Source organism: Amblyraja radiata, chromosome 33 (genome assembly GCF_010909765.2).
Source record: "Amblyraja radiata isolate CabotCenter1 chromosome 33, sAmbRad1.1.pri, whole genome shotgun sequence".
Lineage (NCBI taxonomy): Eukaryota > Metazoa > Chordata > Chondrichthyes > Rajiformes > Rajidae > Amblyraja > Amblyraja radiata.
The window spans coordinates 5,290,672-5,311,986 of NC_045988.1; the positions used below are offsets into that span (position 1 = coordinate 5,290,672).

General features: G+C 49.2%; 1 protein-coding gene across 4 annotated transcripts in view; it reads right to left on the reverse strand.

Annotated features, from left to right (window-relative positions):
• Nucleotides 1-21,315, reverse strand: part of LOC116991185 (E3 ubiquitin-protein ligase TTC3-like) — a 61,418-nt gene that overhangs the window by 20,754 nt on the left and 19,349 nt on the right. For all 4 annotated transcript variants that reach the window (XM_033049558.1, XM_033049555.1, XM_033049556.1 and 1 more), the window contains 14 exons: nucleotides 20,684-20,766; nucleotides 19,449-19,543; nucleotides 18,533-18,595; nucleotides 15,206-15,260; nucleotides 13,908-14,067; nucleotides 12,543-12,579; nucleotides 10,701-10,821; nucleotides 9,015-9,069; nucleotides 8,034-8,107; nucleotides 7,181-7,209; nucleotides 6,925-6,980; nucleotides 3,827-4,138; nucleotides 2,269-2,574; nucleotides 284-973 (listed from right to left, as the gene is read on the reverse strand). In XM_033049558.1, the coding sequence (XP_032905449.1) occupies nucleotides 284-973; nucleotides 2,269-2,574; nucleotides 3,827-4,138; nucleotides 6,925-6,980; nucleotides 7,181-7,209; nucleotides 8,034-8,107; nucleotides 9,015-9,069; nucleotides 10,701-10,821; nucleotides 12,543-12,579; nucleotides 13,908-14,067; nucleotides 15,206-15,260; nucleotides 18,533-18,595; nucleotides 19,449-19,543; nucleotides 20,684-20,766 (2,136 nt within the window). The remainder of the gene's footprint in view (nucleotides 1-283; nucleotides 974-2,268; nucleotides 2,575-3,826; nucleotides 4,139-6,924; nucleotides 6,981-7,180; nucleotides 7,210-8,033; nucleotides 8,108-9,014; nucleotides 9,070-10,700; nucleotides 10,822-12,542; nucleotides 12,580-13,907; nucleotides 14,068-15,205; nucleotides 15,261-18,532; nucleotides 18,596-19,448; nucleotides 19,544-20,683; nucleotides 20,767-21,315) is intronic.

The following is a 21,315-nucleotide window of genomic DNA, read 5'->3' on the forward strand; positions in this document are numbered from 1 at the left end:
ATTTAGATAGTAATCTGCCTTCCTGTTTTTGATACCAAAGTGGATAACCTCACATTTATCCACGTTATACTTCATCTGCCATGCATCTGCCCACTCCCCCACACAATACTCCAGGTGTGATCTCACTGGGGCCCTGTACCACTGCCACTGTTGTATCTACCTCCACTACCACCACCACCGCCCCTTGTAGCACCTTGCAGGCACCCACCACCCTCTGGTGTGAAAGAAACCTGCCCTGCGCATCTGCAGCCGGATGGCCCAAGGGATTGGGATGGGTCCTTACGTAGATGGGCTTTCATGGCCATCATGTACTGTCCAGTCAACTCCACACATTGCTTCCCCATGAGTTCTGCGATCTGCTTGTGGTCGCTCCACAGCTGGTAGCCGGGCGTGAACATGATGTCCTCAATCTCCTCCGGGTCCTTGCCGAGGCGGCAGAGGCACTGCTTGGCCTGGTGCCAGAGGTCCAGGAACTCCTCCTCGGGCACGCCCAGGTAACCGTCCCGGAGCACCAGCCGCCGGCGCAGGTAGAGCAGGCGGAGCATGCTGGCCGACTTGGAGTGGTCGTCGGGGGGAGGCTCCGTGCACCAGCCGCGTCGGGGCTGCGGGAAGGCCCGCACGTGCGTCATCAGGAAGACCAGGAGCGTGACGTCGTACTTCTGGAAGTCCAGGCGGGCGGCCCTGGGCGGGTACAGCAGCCCCCAGTCCGAGTGCGAGGCGAAGGTGGTCTGGAACTCGCGGAAGTTCCGGTGCAGCTCCGACTTCTTCAGCTTGCCGATCTCCACCCGCAGGTCGGCCGGGGACACCCGCTCGGCAAACACCTTCTGAGCCATCCGCGTCCCCTCCAGGATGATGAGGTACATCAGGCGGAAGAAGTTGCAGTAGGAGTTCTGCTCTTCCGCGGGCAGGTCCTCGCGTTTGCGCAGCCTCTTCTGTGGGACGTACCTCTTGAAACGCGGGATATATCCGGAACCTGCGGGTGAAAGGACAGCCGCCGTGAATAAGATAGTCATCATATGCAGGAAGCTAAGCTAAATTGGATCCCAACATAAAACTGATCACATTAGGTATGTCAGAGGCCTGTTCTGAGCTAATGATATTTCAAAGACATTTCCTTAACTATCGCCTGATAACGGCGAAAAAATGTATACTTAAATTTTAGAAACAGACAACGGTCCCTACAGTGAAGATGTGGATCACAAACATATCCGAAACACTACATTTGGAAAACAGACATTTGGCGGAAAAACCAGGTCAATTTCTTAAGACATGGACACCCTTTACTGAATTCTTACAATAGCATGGTGCAACACAAATTTGAATTTAAATCCGATGCCGGGTTGGGTGAGGTGGGCAGGGGGGACGGGACGAGGGGCAAGGTATATTTCCACCTTTCTTTTTCTTTTTTCTTATTGCTATATCTTTCTGCCACACTTCTTTGATAGTTTAGGGGACTTTCTTTTGTTCTTCAGATAGTCTGACGGTCTCCAATGAAGTGGATGGGAGCTCAGAGTACTCTCCAGTTGTGATAGGATGGTTCAGTTGCCTGGTAACAGCTGGGAAGAAACTGTCCCTGGATCTGGAGGTGTGCGTTTTCACACTTCTATTCCTCTTGCCCGATGGGAGAGGGGAGAAGAGGGAGTGACCGGGGGTGAGACTGGTCCTTGATTGTGCTGCTGGCCTTGCCGAGGCAGCGTGAGGTATAAATTGAGTCAATGGAAGGAAGGTTGGTGTGTGTGTGATGGAGGAATAGTCATGAGAAGATGTGTGTGTCATAAGAGGAATAGAGATAGCTTTCAAGAGAGAGCTAGATAGGGCTCTTAAAAATAGCGGAGTCATGGGATATGGGGAGAAGGCAGGAACGGGGTACTGATTGGGGATGATCAGCCATGATCACATTGAATGGCGGTGCTGGCTCGAAGGGCCAAATGGCCTGCTCCTGCACCTATTGTCTATTGCCTCCCAGCCATCCACCCAGTAACTGATGCTGCCCTGACCTGGATGTCCCCCCTTGATCTACAACTTTAGGCTGTGCACGCCATACGCTAGAAGAAGATTAACCTACAAACCTGGATGTCTTTGGAGTGTGGGGGGGGGGGGAACTGGAGCGCCCGGAGTAAAAACCCACGCGGGTCACGGGGAGAACGTGCAAACTCCGTACAGACAGCACCCGTACCCGGGATCGAACCCAGGTCTGCGGCAGCTGGGCCTGCTGCGAGGACGAGCGACGTTACCCTGCGGCAGCCCCCGCCGCCCCCCCCCACTTACGCAGCTTCTCAAACTCCTGCTGGAGCTCATCCAGGCACCTCCTCAGCGTGGGAAACGAGCTCCGCTCCTCCTCCAGCAGGAAGACAAACTCCGCCTTCTCGGCGGCCGACTTCATGTAGGCGATGACCTCCAGCAGCCGCTGCCCCCGGTGCTGGGGGGAGGTCTTCATCAGCAGGTCATTCTCCACGTCCGTCAGGATGTTGCGGGTCTGCAGGCTGTAAATAAGGTCCCTCAATGGCAGGCCACTCAGTGGCTCAGCCAACACCTCCAGGTACAGGTACAAGAAACTGTCCGCACAGCTGTTCCCTTCACAGCAAGAAAAAAAAACACAATTGCACAGTATTAGCATTTATCGGAGTAGACGGACGTCCCACCGCAAATTGGAGGAGCAGCACCTCATATTTCGCTTGGGTAATTTACACATTATGTAACATCAGTCTGATGAAGGGTTTCGGCCCAAAACGTTGCCTATTTCCTTCGCTCCATAGATGCTGCTGCACCCGCTGAGTTTCTCCAGCACTTTTGTTTACCTTTGGTATGAACATTGACTTCTCCAATTTCAGGTAGTCCCTGCTTTCTCCCTCCTTCCCCTCCCCTCCCCAGCTCTCCCACTGTCTCCGCCTCTTCCTTTCTTCTTCCCGCGCCCCCCCCCCCCCACCCCCACACCACCCCACATCGGTCTGACCCGAAACGTCACCTATTCCTTCGCTCCATAGATGCTGCCTCACCCGCTGAGTTTCTCCAGCATTTATGTCTACCTTGCATTTATTGGAGATCCTCAGACTATCTTTCATCGGACTATACCTTGCGTTCAACGTTATTCCCTTTATCAAATGTCTGTATGCTGTGGATGGCTGGATTATAATCTCGTATATAGTCTTTCCGCTGGAGATAGACAGACACAAAAGGCCGGAGTAACTCAGCAGGTCAGGCAGCATCTCTGGAGAGAAGGCATAAGTGAAAAAAGTATGGGTGACCCCATACTTCATCCATCAGAGGTTATGGGAAGAAGGCAGGAGAATGGGGTTAGGAAGGGGAGCTAGATCAGGCCATGATTGAATGGTGGAGTAGACTTGATGGGCCGAATGGCCTAATCCTGCTCCTATCACTTTATGACCTTACGACCCGCTGTTACTCCAGCTTTTTGTGCCTTTAGTTTAGCATAATTTAAAGATACAACGCAGAAACAGGCCCTTCGGCCCACCTGGTCCGCGCCGACCAGCGATCCCCGCACATCAACACTATCCTACACCCACGAGGGACAATTTTTACATTCACCAAGCTAATTAACCTACAAACCTGTACGTCTTTCGAGTGTGGGAGGAAACCGAAGATCTCGGAGAAAACCCACGCAGGTCACGGGGAGAACGTACAAACTCCGTACAGACAGCACCCGTAGTCGGGATCGAACCCGGGTCTCCGGCGCTGCACTCGCTGTAAGGCAGCAACTCTACCGCTGCACCACCGTGACCGCCCGTACTGTTCCGCGTTCTGTGTTCTATAATTCTAAGGCCAAATGATTTATTGCATACAGCCAGCAGGCTGAGATCTAACGTACCCATCTCCTCCAGGTTCTGGACCCACTTGGAAAGTTCTGGCTTGAGCCCGTCGATGGCAACCAGCACGGACGTGAACTTGCGGATCTCCAGGTTGGAATTCTTTTTCAACACAATTTGCAGGAGTGCGTCGAGCTTGGACGGCCCAGTGCTCTGCTTCTCCACCTCCTCCTGGTCCCCCTCCGACAGAAACCTCTTCAGCTTCAGGCGGTACAGCAAGAAGGAGATGTCCTCCACTCCGTGCGTGATCAGCTCCTGCTCCGAGTGGACCGCCCGCCACAGGCGGCACTTGGACGGGTCAAAGACAATCTTATCTGGAGGCAGGCAACACAGGCAAACGTCAGGGACAACAGCGTTTGATGCCTGGCTTTCACTCAGGCGCGCGCGCACAGGGATACAGGCAGACACAGCACAGGGATACACACACACAGCACAGGGATACATGCAGAGAGATACACACACACACAGCACAGGGATACAGGCACAGAGACACACACACACACACACACAGCACAGGGATACATGCAGAGAGATACACACACACACAGCACAGGGATACATGCAGAGAGATACACACACACACAGCACAGGGATACATGCAGAGAGATACACACATACACACACAGCACAGGGATACAGGCACAGAGACACACACACACACACACCCACAGAGATAGAGGCATACACATGCACGCACTCTCACATATACACTCATAGAAACAAAGTCTCACACAGGCAGACGCACAGCAACACATGCACACACACACACACACTGAGACCGAGACACAAGCACAGAGAAACAGACAAACAAGCAGAGACACAGACACACACTCAGAGACACACGCAAACACAGAGACACACACACGCAGACACACTTATACATGCACACACAGACTCAGAGACACACGCATACAAACACACACACACACACACTGGATTTTTCAAGAACAATTCCAACCTCAATTCACCAATTTTTGTTTAGTTTAATTTTGTCTAGACCTTCTTTTTTCAATGGCCTTCCTTGAGAATGGGTATTGGAACTCATTTTGAAACTAATTTTGTGTTTAGATTTCTGAAGGTTTCTGACGGATACAGAGAAACTATTCCAACAGTAGAGGGAGAATAAATGTGGGTTTCAGATGCCAATCATCAGAACTAGAAGGACAATGATGGAAAGTGTATTTTTATTCGTCTGGTAACATTCAGAAGTGAATTGGGTGGAAACTCACAAGAACAGAACTACAGGGGGGAGGACAGGGGAGTGGCCAGTGGCTGGGACGAGCAGCGGTGGGTAAATGGCCTCTTGCGGAGTTGTCGGATGTTCAACTCCAGCCTCTGTCTCCAGGTGTGGAAAACAACAAGACTGATTGGGTTCTGTCTGAGGATAGACACGAAGTGCTGGAGTAACTCAGCGGGACAGGCAAACATCTCTGGAGAGAAGGAATGGGTCGAGACCCATCTACAGGCTGAAGAAGGGTCTCGACCCAAACGTCACCCATTCCTTCTCTCCAGAGATGCTGCCTGTCCCGCTGAGTTGCTCCAGCTTTTTGTGGTTAACAAGGTATCTGTCTTGCCAATGGTGTCCACATCCCCATGAACTAATGAATAAATGAAAAGAAAGAATATCAATGGGACCAGGAGTGTTCGCGAAGTGATATCTACAAAGAGACCAATATTAATTTTAATTTCTGAGATTGTACGGTGGCAAATATAAACCGATTATTCAGAGTAAGAGAGAATAGTGAACTAAAGATCAGCTAGTTAAAGTACTGGAAGCTAAAGGTACTGATGAAGCGGAAGGGTTAAGAAGGAACTGCAGATGCTGGAAAAATCGAAGGTAGACAAAAATGCTGGAGAAACTCGCTCCATAGAATTCCTTCGCTCCATAGATTTTGCAGAAGGTACTAATTGTGCAGAGTCAAAAAACTATAAAAGGGAAATAGCATTTGACAATCTAAGGACTTTTGTGTCTATCTTTGGTTTAAACCAGCATCTGCAGTTCCTTCCTGCACATGTGTTCTATTGCTCATACATACAGACTGACACTTCACTCTATTTTGATGGTGCTAGTTTTGACACTTGGAGTCACAGAGCTTAAAATAATGTCAGTTTTTTCCGCTGACCCAGGATGTATTAAATTAATAAAACCAAACTGAGCGATAAAAAAAAATATATAACTGCTGGTGGAACTCAGCAGGTCATGCAGCATCTCTGGGTGTTAATGGGCAGATGATGTTTTGGGTTGGGACTCTCTAGATTCGAGATGCAGCAAGGAAACAGGCCCCTCGGCTCACCTCGTCTGGGCCGACCAGCGATCACCTCGTACACTCGCACTATCCTACCCACACTGGGGACAATTTACAATTTGTACCCAAGCCAATTTACCTACAAACATGTACGTCTTTGGAGTGTGGGAGGAAACCGGAGCACCCGGGGAAAACCCATGAGGTCACGGGGAGAATGTACAAACCCAGAACTGACAGCACCCGTAATAATAATAACAATGGATGGGATTTATATAGCGCCTTCCACCCGTAGTCAGGATCGAACCGGGGTCACTGGCGCTGTAAGGTAGAAACTCTACCGCTGCACCACCGTGCCACCCAAACTTCGACAGCTGTTAGTTCGACAGAGAGTGTAGAGGGTTTATCAAGCCATTGAATTCATGGGCGGCAGGGTGGCACAGCGGGTACCTCATAGCTCTCGCGACCTGAATTCGATCCAGACCTTGGGAGCTGTCTGTGTGGAGTTTGCATGTTCTCCCTGTGACAGCGTGGGATGTGCAGTGTGACACCCTGCACATCCCAAAGTCCGTAGGTTTAATGGCCTGTAAAACTGCCCCAAGTATGTAGGGAAAGGAATCAAACGTGAGATAACATAGAACTAGTGTGAACGGGTGATCGATGGTAGGCGTGGAGTCAGTGGGCTAAAGGGCCTATTTACATGATGTCTCTTTAAATTCATCAATCAATTAGAAACTCATAAGGAAATACCATCTTATATAAAATGTGACTTGATTTTCAGTTTATTGGTTGGAGATGCAGAAAAATGCAGAAATAAACATCAGAAATAAACAGACAAAGGTTGAGAATCCACTTACCTACACTTTTTGGTTCTGTTCGAGATTTCTTTGTGGAATTGTTTTCCGCTTCACATCTGAAGTATAAAGATGTGTGAGGGTTAGTAATGGGCGTGAAGTGATTTAATTTAGACTTCAGAGATACAGCACAATAGAGGCCCCTCAGCCCACCGGGCCCACGCCGACCAGCGATCACTCACCCACAGTGTACAGGGAAAACTATCAAGAAATCAGTTGCAATTCATTAACACGTTGAATTTTCTCCGCTTTTACTTACTGTTCTTTGGCATCTGGCAGTTCTTCCAACTACAAAAAAAATGAAATAGAAAGACAATGTTGAGCAGTTATTATTGAACTACAAATGAGATTGCAACATAGCTGCAGATCTTCGGTATAGTTTAGTTTAGAGATACAGCGTGGAAACAGACGTTTCCGCCACAACCAGCGGTCCCCGTACACTATCCTGCACTAGGGGCAATTTACAATTTTTACCAAAGCCAATTAACCTACAAACATGTACGTCTTTGGAGCGTGGGAGGAAACTGGAGCACCCGAAGAAAGCACAGGGAGAACGTACAAACTCCGTACAAACAGCACCCGTAGTCAGGATCAAACCCGGGTCTCTGGCGCTGTAAGGCAGCAACTCTACCGCTGCGCCACCGCGCCACCCCTTAGATTAGATTAAGTTTATTGTCACGTGTACCGAGGTACAGTGGAAAGCTTTTTTGTTGCGTGGTATCCGGTCAGCAGAAAGACCGCGCACAGCTGCCTCAAAAAGGCAGCCAGCATCATCAGAGACCCACCACACCTTGGCCACACACTCATTTCACCACTGCCATTGGGAAATAGGTACAGGAGCTCGAAAACTATAACGTCCCGGTTCAGGAACAACTTCTTCCCTCCACCCACCAAGCTATTAACTACAACTTCCAGTAAGCTCTGAACTACATAGACTTGGGGGCACTAGTTTTGTCTTATTGCACTATTATTGTTTGTTTATATATATTTTTTTCAGACCAAAGAAGGGTCTCGACCCGAAACGTATTGTTCTATCTGAGACACAGGACGATAAAACACTCTGGACTCTTGGAAAGGGCCAGGTCTCCACAGAATATGGTTCAGGAGTTTACCGAGTTGGTCCTTTCAGTTCTGGCAGACGACCTCTGGCTTTCAATACTTGTTTCAGATTCTTCCCGGAGTTCGTCTGGAACAAAAAAAACAATGTTTATGCGACTGTACACAACAATAGTTGTGGCATTGAGCGGAAAATGGCTGGAATAGAACGCAGAACAATGCAGCACAGGAATAGGCCCTTCGGTCCACGTAGTCTGTGCCGAACATGGTGACAAGTTGAATTCATTTCCCTTGAACAAGATCCCTCCATTCCCTGCATATCCGTGAGCCCATCTAAAAGCCCCTTAAATTATATCTGCTTCCACCACCACCTAGGGCAGCATGTTCCAGGCACCCATCACTTTCTGTGTAAAAATACCCATCCTGCACATCTTTTAACTTTAACCCTCTCACCTTAAAGCTATGCCTTCTAATCTTGGATATATCCACTCTATCTATGTAACACTCATGGATGCACGCAACAAATTCCACCCCATCTAAGCATTTCGCACTAAGTCAATACGGGGTGATCGCTGGTCGGCGCGGACTCGGTGGGCCGAAGGGCTATAGAAAGTATTCAGAAATGCTATAGAAAGTATTCTATCGTTAGGTTTAGAGATCCATCATTTAAACAGGCCGCATGGCAACCATCAATCACCCGTTCACACGTGTTATCGCCACTTTCTCATCCCCACTAGGGGACATTTACTGAGGCCAATTAACCTACAAACCCGCACGCCTTTGGAATGTGGGAGGAAACCAGAGCACCCGGAGAAAACCCACGTGGTCACAGGGAGAACGTGCAAACTCCGTACAGACAACACCCGTGGTCATGGGTCAACATGGATCTTTGGCACTGTGATGCAGCAACTCTAGCTGGGCCTGGTTTCTATCAGCTATTTTTTTTCAGGTATTTTTGCATTTAAATGTGATAAATTCAGCTAACATAATAAGAAATTGGTCCAGTGAAGGAAACAAATATCTCTGCTCTCACTCACCAAAATTCTTGCCCTTTTTTTTGGCTAAGTCATCCATCAGGTCCTCCCAAACTGCCTGCAAAAAAAGAAACAGGAATAGTTATAAGTTCAAGTTCTAGGAGCAGGATTGGACTCATCGAGTCAACTCTGCCATTCAATCATGGCAGATCCATCTCTCCCTCCTAACCCCATTCTCCTGCCTTCTCCCCATAACCCCTGACACCTGTTCAATGCTGCTTCTCCGAGAAGCAAAATTCTCTGGAAACCAAACAGCTTCTGCTGCGAACAATGTGTGTGTTCTTAAGCTTTCAATTTTCAACAACAACAAAAAAGGCTGCTCTCTTTCCCTCGACCTGAGCTCAGTTCCACCCCCTCAACGTTCATGAGATTCGAGCAAAGCAAAGCTGACGTCAACCCAAAGGAGGAGATATTGGGAAACACGAGCATTAGTGAAGTCAAAGAGTTGCATATGACCTCGTGTAGCGCTTTAGCTGCTGAAAATAAAATGATTTGGAATCTAAGATGGAAGATTATAGATAGGGTAGACAGTCAGAGCATTATTTCCAGAGTGGAAACGTCAAGGACTAATGATATGACTTTAAGATTCACCACCTTCCGACTGAAGAAGCTCCTCTTCATCTCAGAGGTCATAAGGGATAGGAGTAGAATTAGGCCATTCGGCCCATCAAGTCTACTCCGCCATTCAATCATGGCTGATCTATCTCACCCTCCTAACCCCATTCTCCTGCCTTCTCCTCATAACCTTTGACACCCGTCTCCTTTCTAAAGGTACACCCTTTTATTCTTCGGCTCTGGCCTCTGGTCCTAGACTCTCCCACTAATGGAAATATCCTCTCCATCTCCACTCTATCTGGGCCTATCACTATTCGATAAGTTTTAATGATGTCCCCCACCTCATCCTAAACTCCAGCGAGTACGTGCCCAGTGCCGTCAAACGCTCATCGTACGTTAACCCAATCATTCCTGGGATCATTCTCGTAAACCTCTCTGGACCCTCTCCAAAAGCCCTCTCCAAAGGCAGCACATCCTTCCTCAGATATGAGGCCCAAAACTGCCCACAATACTCCAGATGCGGTCTGGCTAGTGCTTTATAAAACCTCCACATTACATCCTGTTTTTATATTCTAGTTCCTCTCGAAATAATGCCAGCGTTGCATTTGTCTTTATTTTGAGTCTGGGATTTTAGTTTACTTTAGTTTGGAGATACAGTGCAGAAACAGGCCCTTCGGCCCAGAATATGGTTCAGGAGTTTACCGGGTCCACGCCGGCCAGCGATCCCCGCATATTAACACTATCCTAAACACACTAGGGACAGTTTTTACATTTACCAAGCCAATTTACCTGCATACCTTTACATCTTTGGAGTGTGGGAGGAAACCGAAGATCTCGGAGAAAACCCACTTTAGATGTTCCACACAAAACAGGCTCTTCGGCCCGCTGAGTCTGTGCCAACCAGCGCTCACCCTGTATACCAACACTATCCGACACACTCAGGACAATTTACAACTCCAGTACAAACTCTGTACAGACAGCGCCGGTAGTCGGGATTGAACCCGGGTCCCCGGCGCTGCATTCGCTGTAAGGCAGCAACTCTACCGCTGGGCCACCGTGTGGCCCTTTGTTAGCCAAGGGCAGCGAGCTGCATAAACCACCCTCACATACAGACCTGGGCAGTTCAGGACCTACATGAAAATTCTCCACTCCTCCGTCTCCTGCCGGCATTTCACTTTCCACAGACTCGATGTCGGTATCAGACACCACCTCAGGCACAGGGCTGTCGGCTCCACTGACCACCGTTGCTGCCTTACTGCGTGGGGCCAGATGGGAAAACACAAGTAAAGATTTGGGCTTCTGCTCACGACATGTATAAATGAGAGACAGCGAGAAGAGACACAGAAGGCAGGACGCAGCAGTCGGGAGGACCACGGATTAAAACGGAAAATCACTCCCTTTAGACTTTAGAGATTCAGCGCGGACACAGGCCCTTCGGCCCACCGGGTCCGCGCTGACCAGCGATCCCCGTTACACTAGCACCACCCTACACACACTGGAGACAATTTACAATTTTACCGAAGCCAATTATCCTACAAATCTGCACGTCTTTGGCGTGTGTGAGGGAACCACAGCACTACAGGGGATAGATTTATGGTGAGAGGGGAACGATTTAACATTAAACTCAGGGGCAAATTTTTTTCCACACAAAAGGTGGTGGGTGTATGGAACGAGCTGCCAGAGGAAGCAGTAGAGGCAGGTACTATAACAACATTTAAAAGACACCTGGACAGGTACATGGATAGGAAAGGTTGAGGGGGATATGTGTCAAACGTGGGCAAATGAGACTAGCTTAGATTTTACTTTACTTTAGACTTTAATAATAATAATAATGGATGGGATTTATATAGCGCCTTTCTAATACTCAAGGCGCTTTACATCGCATTATTCATTCACTCCTCAGTCACACTCGGTGGTGGTAAGCTACTTCTGTAGCCACAGCTGCCCTGGGGCAGACTGACGGAAGCGTGGCTGCCAATCTGCGCCTACGGCCCCTCCGACCACCACCAATCACTCACACACATTCACACACAGGCAAAGGTGGGTGAAGTGTCTTGCCCAAGGACACAACGACAGTATGCACTCCAAGCGGGATTCGAACCGGCCACCTTCCGGTCGCCAGCTGAACTCTTAGCCCATTGTGCCATCTGTCGTCCCGACTTTAGAGATACAGCGTGGAAACAGGCCCTTCGGCCCATCGACACCGTGCCGACCAGTGATCACCCCGTACACTAACAATATCCTACACACTGGGGACAATTTACAATTATTTTTTACCAAGTTCAAGTGAGTTTATTGTCATGTGTCCCTGTATAGGGCAATGAAATTCTTGCTTTGATTAAGCACACAGAAAATAGTAGGCATTTACTACAAAACAGATAAATGTGTCCATATACCATGATATAAATATATACACACATGAATAAATGCCAAAGCCAATTAACCTTCAAACACGCACGTCTTTGGAGTGTGTAAGGGAAAAGGAGAACCCGGAGAAAACCCACGCGGTCACGGGGAGAACGTACAAACTCCATACAGACAGCACCCGTAGTCAGGATCGAACCTGGGTCTCTGGTGCTGTAAGGCAGCAACTCTACCGCTGTGCCACTGTGCCACCAATACTGAATGGTCTACTTCTGCTCCCATGTCTTATGGTCTGTCAACATCAGACAACTGACCAATTTGGGCAGAAATCCAGCAACAATGCCTCTTCCAATGTGGGATGAATCAGACCATAGACACAAGGAACTGCAGGTGCTGGAACCTAAAACAAAACACAATGTGCTGGAGGAACTCAGCGGGTCAAGCAGGGAAGTGGACAGATGATGTTGTCACTGTGCAAGCCCCTGATTGTCACAGGTTAGCATAGTTGAGCTAGCCTCCAGCTCTCGTTGTGCTGAAGGGTCTGTTCCCATGGTGTAACAATCTACGACTCTATCAAGATACACCACGGGAGAATGATTTGGGTTCACTTGCCTGGTACTGTGTTGCTTGTGTGTCGTTTCGCAGTTACCTGTAACAATGGAACACCGTCAGTCAGCTGGGAGTTGCTTCAACTTCTTCCCTCTCCCATCGGGCAAGAGATACACAAGCGTGAAAACACATCTCCAGATTCAGGGACAGTTTCTTCCCAGCTGCTATCAGGCAACTGAACCATCCTCTCACCGACCTGCGAGCGGTCCTGACCTCCCATCCACCTCATTGGAGAGCAATGAAGTGTCTTTAATTGGACTTTACATCACTCTAAACTATCTATACACTCTGGACTGTTTGATTGTTATCATGTATAGTCTTTACGCTGACTGGGTAGCACACAATAAAAAAAGCTTTTCACTGTACACGTGACAATACTATTGAACTAAACCATCTCTCCCTCATCGCAATGCCTCTTAAAATCTTACACCTAGGTGGAGGTGTTCAGGCACCTGTTCTAAAGTCCACCTTTACCTTGGTGTAAATGATGGGCTCTTGCAAGGTAGACTTGAGCGGCTTTAGATATACCCCACACGAAACAGGCCCTTCGGCCCGCTGAGTCTGCCCCGTACACAAACACTATCCTCCACACTCGGGACAATTTACAATTTTTTTTTTACCAAAGCCAATTAACCAGCATCTTTGGAATGTGGGAGGAAACCGGAGCTCCAGGAGAAAACCCACGAGGTCACGAGGCGAATGTACAAACTCCGAACGGACAGCACCTGTAGTCAGGGTGGAATCTGGGTCTCTGGCGCTGTAAGGAGGCAACTCTACCGCTGCGACACCATGCTGCCCCTGGATGATTTACCAAATGAAAAGAGCTACGTACATGCGACTTGCGGCTGGGTCAGTGGGGGTCCTGCTCATTGCCACGTCCTCATTCACATGCACGGCTACCTCTCCGCGCATTAATGATCGAGGGCTTTGGAACATTTTGAAGGCTGCACAGAAGTCCAGTTTAACTCTGCGAACCTGCAACTCAGTCCAACAGCATTCACTCCTCCCCCAAGAGAGAGCAATGCAAAGACCAAGGAACAGATGCTTGCTATCTACCCACCCCGACACACTCCCTGTGCTTTAAGGTCAGCATGGAACTGATAGATAAGATTCTCGGGCAAACAGAGAGAATGCAATGTGCAGGAAGGAACTGCAGATGCAAATTTAAAACAAAGATAGGCACAAAATGCTGGAGTAACTCAGCGGGTCAGGCCGCATCTATGGAGAGAAGGAATAGGGTTGAGACCCTTCTTCAGAGAAGAGTTCAGGCATTTGTTCTAAAGTCAAACCTATTCCTTTTCTCCAGAGATACTGCCTGACCCGCTGAGTTTAGCTTTTTGTGTCTCTCTTCGGAGAAAATGTAATTACCTTTTTTCTTCATTTCCTCTTGAATCTCAATTTGCTGTTCCTGCAACACGGTGATATCACTTCCGCCCGCTAGACACAGGTCAATGCCTCTCCTGTTCACTATCAAGGCATAGTTCGGGTAACCCGCTGACAAGAGACCTTTAGCACAGAAGTAATGGCCCTGGAGAGCGTAAAAGAAGACATCAAGCTGAGAAGGTTTACTTTGGTTTAGATCAGAGATACAGCGCATAAACAGGCCCTTTGGCCCACCGAGTCTGCGATGACCAGCGATCCCCGCACACTACCATCATCACGCACACACACACGCGCACGCACACGGACAAATTACATTTATACCAAGCCAATTAACCTATAAACCTGCACGTCTTTGGAGTGTGGGAGGAAACCGGAGATCCTGGAGAAAAGCCACGCAGGTCACGGGGAGAACGTACAAACTCAGTACAGGCAAGCACCTGTAGCTGGGATGGAACCCGGGTCTCTGGCGCTCTGCATGTTGACTTCAGGAAGCATGGTGGAGGACAAGCATGGTGGAGGACATGCCCCAATCAGCATCAATGGTGCCAGAGTGGAAATGGTTGAGAGCTTCGGGTTCCTTGGAGTTAATATTGCCAGCGATGTGCCCTGGACCAACCACACTGACGCAGCAACCAAGAAGATACACCAGCGCCTCTACTTCCTGAAGTGACTGAAGCAATTTGGCATGTCTCCAGTGGCTGTTACAAACGTCAACAGATGCAACCTAGGAAGTGCACAGTCAGGTCGCATCACAGCACGGTTTGGGAACAATGTTGTCAAGTTGGAAAGGGTACAGAGAAGATTAATATAACCAGGACTCGAGGGTCTGAGCTGTAGGGAGAGGTTGAGCAGTCTAGGATTCTATTCCTTGCAGCGCAGGAGGATGAGGGGTGATCTTATCGAAGTGTATAAAACCCTGAGAGGAATAGATTGGGTAAACGCACAGAGTGTCTTGCCCAGAGCAGGGGATCGAGAACCAGAGGTCATAGGTTTAAGGTGGTGGGGAAAAGATTAAATAGGAAACTGAGGGGTAATTACTTTATTTACACAAAGGGTGGTAGGTGTACGGAACTAGATGTAGTTGAGGCAGGTTTAAGAAAGAATTAGACAGGGACATGGATAGGATTGGTTTGGAGGGCTATGGGCCAAATGCAAGCAGGTGGGGACTAGTGTAGATGTGACATGTCGGTCGGTGTGGGCAAGTTGGGCCGAAGGGCTCGTATCCACGCTGTGTCACTCTATGACTCCAAGCAAAAATAATCAACTGTAAGGAAGACACTTACCTTAAAGTAATCAGGCTTTAGCACGGCAGCCCGAATGCTGTCGAGGATGGCCAACCTGGCAGAAGAGAAAAAGAAGGTCATGGAGGTGGAAGAGATGTTTCATTCCTGAAAGGAAAACCGTTTAGAATCTCTTCCCTGTCCGGGAGACCCGACCTTTTCCCTGTCGGGTCTCCGTTGTCGTTGGGGCCTAGCACCGTGGAGCGGCCTCCAACCTGAACGACCCGGGGGCTCGGGAGACTGCGGAGCTGCGGACTACTCACCATCGTGGGGCTGGCCGGCCTCGGAGCGTGGGGAGCGGTGGTGACTCGCTGCTGCGACTCGACTCCTGGGGCTCGGCGGCTCCAGCAACGCAGCCGCAAGTCCGGTGGACTGGGACATCGGGAGCTCGCGGGTCCGGGGGGGAGAGAGAGAGACCGCTTCCCGGAGCTCCCGCAACGCGACTTCTCCAGCCCGTGTCGCGGGGTTGGAACGACCGGCACGGCTTCATGGCCGTGGGACATTCCAGCGCCCGCCGGGGGCTCCAACTCTGTGACTTTTGGACCGGGAGCGGGGTCGTAAATCGCCCGGCACGGCCTAAAATGGCCGTGGGACTTATCATCGCCCGCCTGGGGCTTGGACATCGGGAGAAGTGGCGAACGGGGAGAGAAAAGACTTTGCCTTCCATCACAGTGGGTCACTGTGATGGATGTGTGTATGAATTAAATTGTGTGTATGTCTAGGAAATTGTCTTTGTTTGTATGGCTGTGGAAACAGAATTTCGTTTGAGCCTCACTGAGGCTCAAATGACAATAAATTGTATTGTATTGTATTGTAAAGTCCCGAGTGGAAGATCCGACGAGCTGCCAGCCTCACTCTCTACACGGCCAGATATTTGTACATGTCCTTTATCTTCTGCTGACGAAGATAAGAGTTGCACTTTGGCAGTACCGTTCGTTGTTGTAGGGCGTGACATTTACAACCAGGCAGAAGGTTCTGGAAATCACAGCTCTACGGGACCACCACCGACTTTCCGGCAACCTGCGGCCTGGCACCTCCTTTAATCCGGACAAAATTACGAGAGCGCACTTGAAATCTCCCCACCCCACCCCCCGGAAAATGTGGTGCCTAGGCCGGGTGAGGCGGAAAATCTCCACTTCATCGGGACTTCCGCGGCCGATCGGTGGAACGAATTCCCCCCCCCGAATTCCCGCGGGAACTCCGGCCTGGCTGGAGACGGCAAGCCCGTTCCCATAGCCGACTTTGCGGGCCGGTATCTCGGTCGCCCCCATGAACTCCGTGACCTCTGTCGGTCCGGCAAAACAGATAATATGGCAAGGCTCTGGAACCAAGGATGCCGCCATCCCGGTAATTAACCTGGTGAACCTACGCTGCACTCCCTCAATAGCAAGAATGTCCTTCCTCAAATTAGGAGACCAAAACTGCACACAATACTCCAGGTGTGGTCTCACCAGGGCCCTGCACAACTGCAGAAGGACCTCGTTGCTCCGATACTCAACTCCTCTTGTTATGAAGGCCAATGTGTAATTCGCTTTCTTCACTGCCTGCTGTACCTGCATGCTTACTTTCAGTGACTGATGTACAAGGACACCAAGATCTCGTTGTACTTCCCCTTTTCCTAACCCGACACCATTCAGATTATAATCTGCCTTCCCGTTCTTGCCACCAAAGTGGATATAACCTCACATTTATCCACATTAAACTTCATCTGCCCACTCACCCAACCTGTCCAAGTCACCCTGCATCCTCATAGCATCCTCTTCACAGTTCACACTGCCACCCAGCATTGTGTCATCAGCAAATTTGCTAATGTCACTTTTAATTCCTTCATCTAAATCATTAATGTATATTGTAAATAGCTGCGGTCCCAGCACCGAGCCTTGCGGCACCCCACTAGTCACTGCCTGCCGTTCTGAAAGGGACCCGTTAATCCCTACTCTTAGTTTCCTGTCTGCCAACCAATTTTCTATCCATGTCAGCACTCTACTCCCAATAGCATGTGCTCTAAACTCCTGTGTGTGGACCATATCAAAGGCTTACTGAAAGTCCAGGTACACTACATCTACTGGCTCTCCCTTGTCCATTTTACTTGTTACATCTTCAAAAACATTCCAGAAGATTTTACCCGAACAGCTAACAATGGCCTGTTTCCTTCATCATTGTTAGATTTTTGCATATCTTTCATTCATTTGTTCTATATCTCTCGACAACATCGTCCATATCTCTCGTTTCCCTTAGCCCTAACCAGTCTGAAGGGTCTCGACCCGAAACGTCACCCATTCCTTCTCTCCAGAGATGCTGCCTGTCCCGCTGAGTTACTCCAGCCTAATAATTTGATCATGTGATCTCTTTCATCTCCCATGTCTTCACCCATTCACTTAAATTTTCCTGTACCCCCAAAGCGTCCAGCATGCCCCTCCCTGCCCACTCAGCCACTCAAGGAGGGAGCTCCCTGATCTTTATCTGAACCTTCTAGAAAGACAGATGGAGCCTCAGTTTAACATAAAATCTGACAAAGACGTCTCTAACAGCACAGCATTTCTTCACTACGAGATTTATCCCGGGAATGAATGGGTTAACATATGATGAGCGATTGACGGCACTGGGCCTGTACTCGCTGGAGTTTAGAAGGAAGAGGGGGACCTCATTGAAACTTGCCGAATAGTGCAAAGCCTGGATAGAGTGGATGTGGAGAGGATGTTTCCACTAGTGGGAGAGTCTAGGACCAGAGGCCACAGCCACCGGATAAAAGGAGGTACCTTTAGAAAGAAGATGAGGAGGAATGTGAAGGTTAAGGGCGCAGATTGACAGATTATTAATGAGACACAAAATGCTGGAGAAACTCAGTATTTCAGGTAGAGACCCTTCTTCAGACTCGAAACGTCACCCATTCCTTCTATCCAGAGATGCTGCCTGTCCCGCTGAGTTGCTCCAGCATTTAGTGTCTACCTTCGGTGTAAACCAGCATCTGCAGTCCCTTCCCACCCAGATTCTTGATTAGTACGGGTATCAGGGGTTATGACGAGAAGGCAGGAGAATGGGGTTTTCGGAGGGAATGATAGATCAGCCATGATTGAATGGCGGAGTAGATTTGATGGGCTGAATGGCCTAATTCTGTTCCTAGAACGTATGAACAGATGACTCTGAGATTGGATGTAAATTGGATTGGAGTCTGGGCAGTTCATGACTCGAACAGCTGGCAATGATGTGTCACAATGCATCAGTCTGCACCATCAATACAGGGATAACCTTGACAAAGTGTGTCCTAATAAATGGAAGCATTAAGATCGCCCACACACTACAAGGAGAGTGTTGCACACCATGACTCACCGGTGATCATTCAGCTGCAGGTAGCAATAGGCACGTCGACAATACAAGTGATGATTATACGGGCTGCAAGGGGAGAGAGAGGGACTCCAGTTATTGCTGGTACATAGTCATACAGCGTGGAAACAAGCCCTTCTGCCGGCCAATATGTCCCAGCTACACTAGTCCCACCTGCCCACGTTTGGCCCATATCCCCTCCAAACCTGTCCTTTCCATGCACCTGTCCAACTGTTTCTTAGACGTTAGGATAGTCCCAGCCTCAACTACCTCCTCTGGCAGCTTGTTCCATACACCCACCACCTTTGTTACCCCTCAGATTCCTATTAAATCTTTCCCCTTCACCTTAATCCAACGTCCTCTGGTCTTTGATTCACCCAGCCTGGGCAAGAGATTCTGCCCGATCTATTCCTCTCATGATTTTATACACCTCAACAAGATCGCCCCTCATCCTCCTGCACTCGTAGGAAATGAGTCCCAGCCTGCTCAACCTCTCCCGATAGCTCAAACCCTCTGGTCCCGGCAACATCCTCGTAAACCTTCTCGGAGCCCTTTACAGCTTGACAACATCTCCAGGCAACATCCGTTGTCCTCCAGAACCCGAGGCTGGGCGGAGAAGGTTGAGTCTCCGGTAACACGGTGATGAGAGGGGGGGGGGGGGGGGGGGGGGGGGTGATACAGCCGGGTGGCCACCGAGGGTGAGGGGGGGGGGGGGGGGGGAGATAACCAGCGGGGGACCGACCGCCTGCCTGGTGCGCGACTGCGAGCAGAAGGTAAAACCGTTCAATGAACTTTTGGTAACTTTGTCGGCAGCAGAAGCGTGGCGACTCTTGCGCGCATTCTAGGTGAGGTCCGCTGTATGAATGTACCGGGTTGGACGCGAAACAAAGCCGTTCACTGCTAACAGCGGCGGTGCAGGTACCTGGTCTCCACTGCCTTGCTGTAGGCGAGGACAGCCACTGCAAACTCACTGATGTTCACCGAGTCCTCGCCTTTCCGCTGGAGATGCTCAATCTTCTAATGACAAAGCAGACAAGATCCCCGTTAGGTTAACTCCTCCAATCCAGATTTCCTAGCCTACAATACACTGGCCTTTGCAAGGATGGGACTTCAACCTCAGACCACCCCCTCTCCTCCCCTCTCCCTTCAGGCAAAAGGTATAGAAGTGTGAAAACGCACACCTCTAGATTCAGGGTCAGTTTCTTCCCAACTGTTATCAGGTAACTGAATCATCCTACAAAACAACTGAACTACTGTCCACTTCATTGGAGACCTTTAATCAGACTTTATCTTGCTCTAAACTTTGTTCATGTTAGTTCCATTATAATGTGTCTGTACACTGTAGATGGCTCGATTGCAATCATGTAGTCTTTCTGCTGACTGGTTGGACAATAGGTGCAGGAGTAGGCCATTCGGCCCTTCAAGCCAGCACCGCCATTCAATATGAGAAGGTTAATTCCCGGGATGGCGGGACTGTCATATGCTGAGAGAATGGAGCAGCTGGGCTTGTACACTCTGGAGTTTAGAAGGATGAGAGGATATATCATTGAAACTTATAAGATTGTTAAGGGCTTGGACACGCTAGAGGCAGGAAACATGTTCCCCATGTTGGGGGAGACCAGAACCAGGGGCCACAGGTTAAGAATAAGGAGTAAGCCATTTAGAACGGAGACGAGGAAACACTTTTTCTCACAGAGAGTGGTGAGTCTGTGGAATTCTCTGCCTCAGGGGGCGGTGGAGGCAGGTTCTCTGGATGCTTTCAAGAGAGAGCTAGGTAGGGCTCTTAAAAATAGCGGAGTTAGGGGATATGGGGAGAAGGCAGGAACGGGGTATTGATTGGGGATGATCAGCCATGATCACATTGAATGGCGGTGCTGGCTCAAAGGGCCAAATGGCCTACTCCTGCACCTATTGTCTATATTTTTAAGGCAAGGATAGATTTTTGATTAATACGAATGTCAGAGGTTATGGGGAGATGGCAGGAGAATGGGGTTAGGAGGGAAGATAGATCAGCCATGATTGAATGGTGGAGTAGACTTGATGGGCCGAATGGCCTCATTCTACTCCTATCACTTATGACCTTTCTTGTGTCGGATCTAAGGATGCGGCAGTTCCCTGATGTACAAGGAGCGATGACACACCTTATGAGGCACTTACTTGGTTATTGCATTCACAATTTCGTTCAAAATCATTGAGCAGAGAATCCCCCTCGTCCGCAAATTTCTTGATATAATCTGCAACTAAACAGAGGAAACCAGCACGGCATTAGATCTATCGACGTGACGGCCCGTGGTTCCGAATAAGAGGGTATACTTGGAAAAGAACGATATGTTCTCCGAATACTGAGCAGCAAACTGTGACCACTTAGCCTTAAATAATGTGAGCACCTGCAGCTCAGTTGGTGAAAGCAATGATCAGTCGTCAAGGCGAGATTACTGCAAGCATATGGACCAGAGAACTTCCAGCCGGGTAAAACTGTGGCAAGTGGGACTCCATCTGTGCAAATGCAAGGTCATTTACTACAGACCTGCAGTTCATATTACACGCTCGGTAGCAAAATATATAGAAACAGGCGCGTCGGAAAGATCAAATCATGCACTAGTACCAAAAACAGTCAACAAAGGTACACAAAAATGCTGAAGACCCTTGGGTTTCGGCCCGAAACGTTGCCTATTTCCTTCGCTCCATAGGTGCTGCTGCACCCGCTGAGTTTCTCCAGTATTTTTGTGTACCTTCGATTTTCCAGCATCTGCAGTTCCTTCTTAAAGACAACAGTTAACACAGATTAC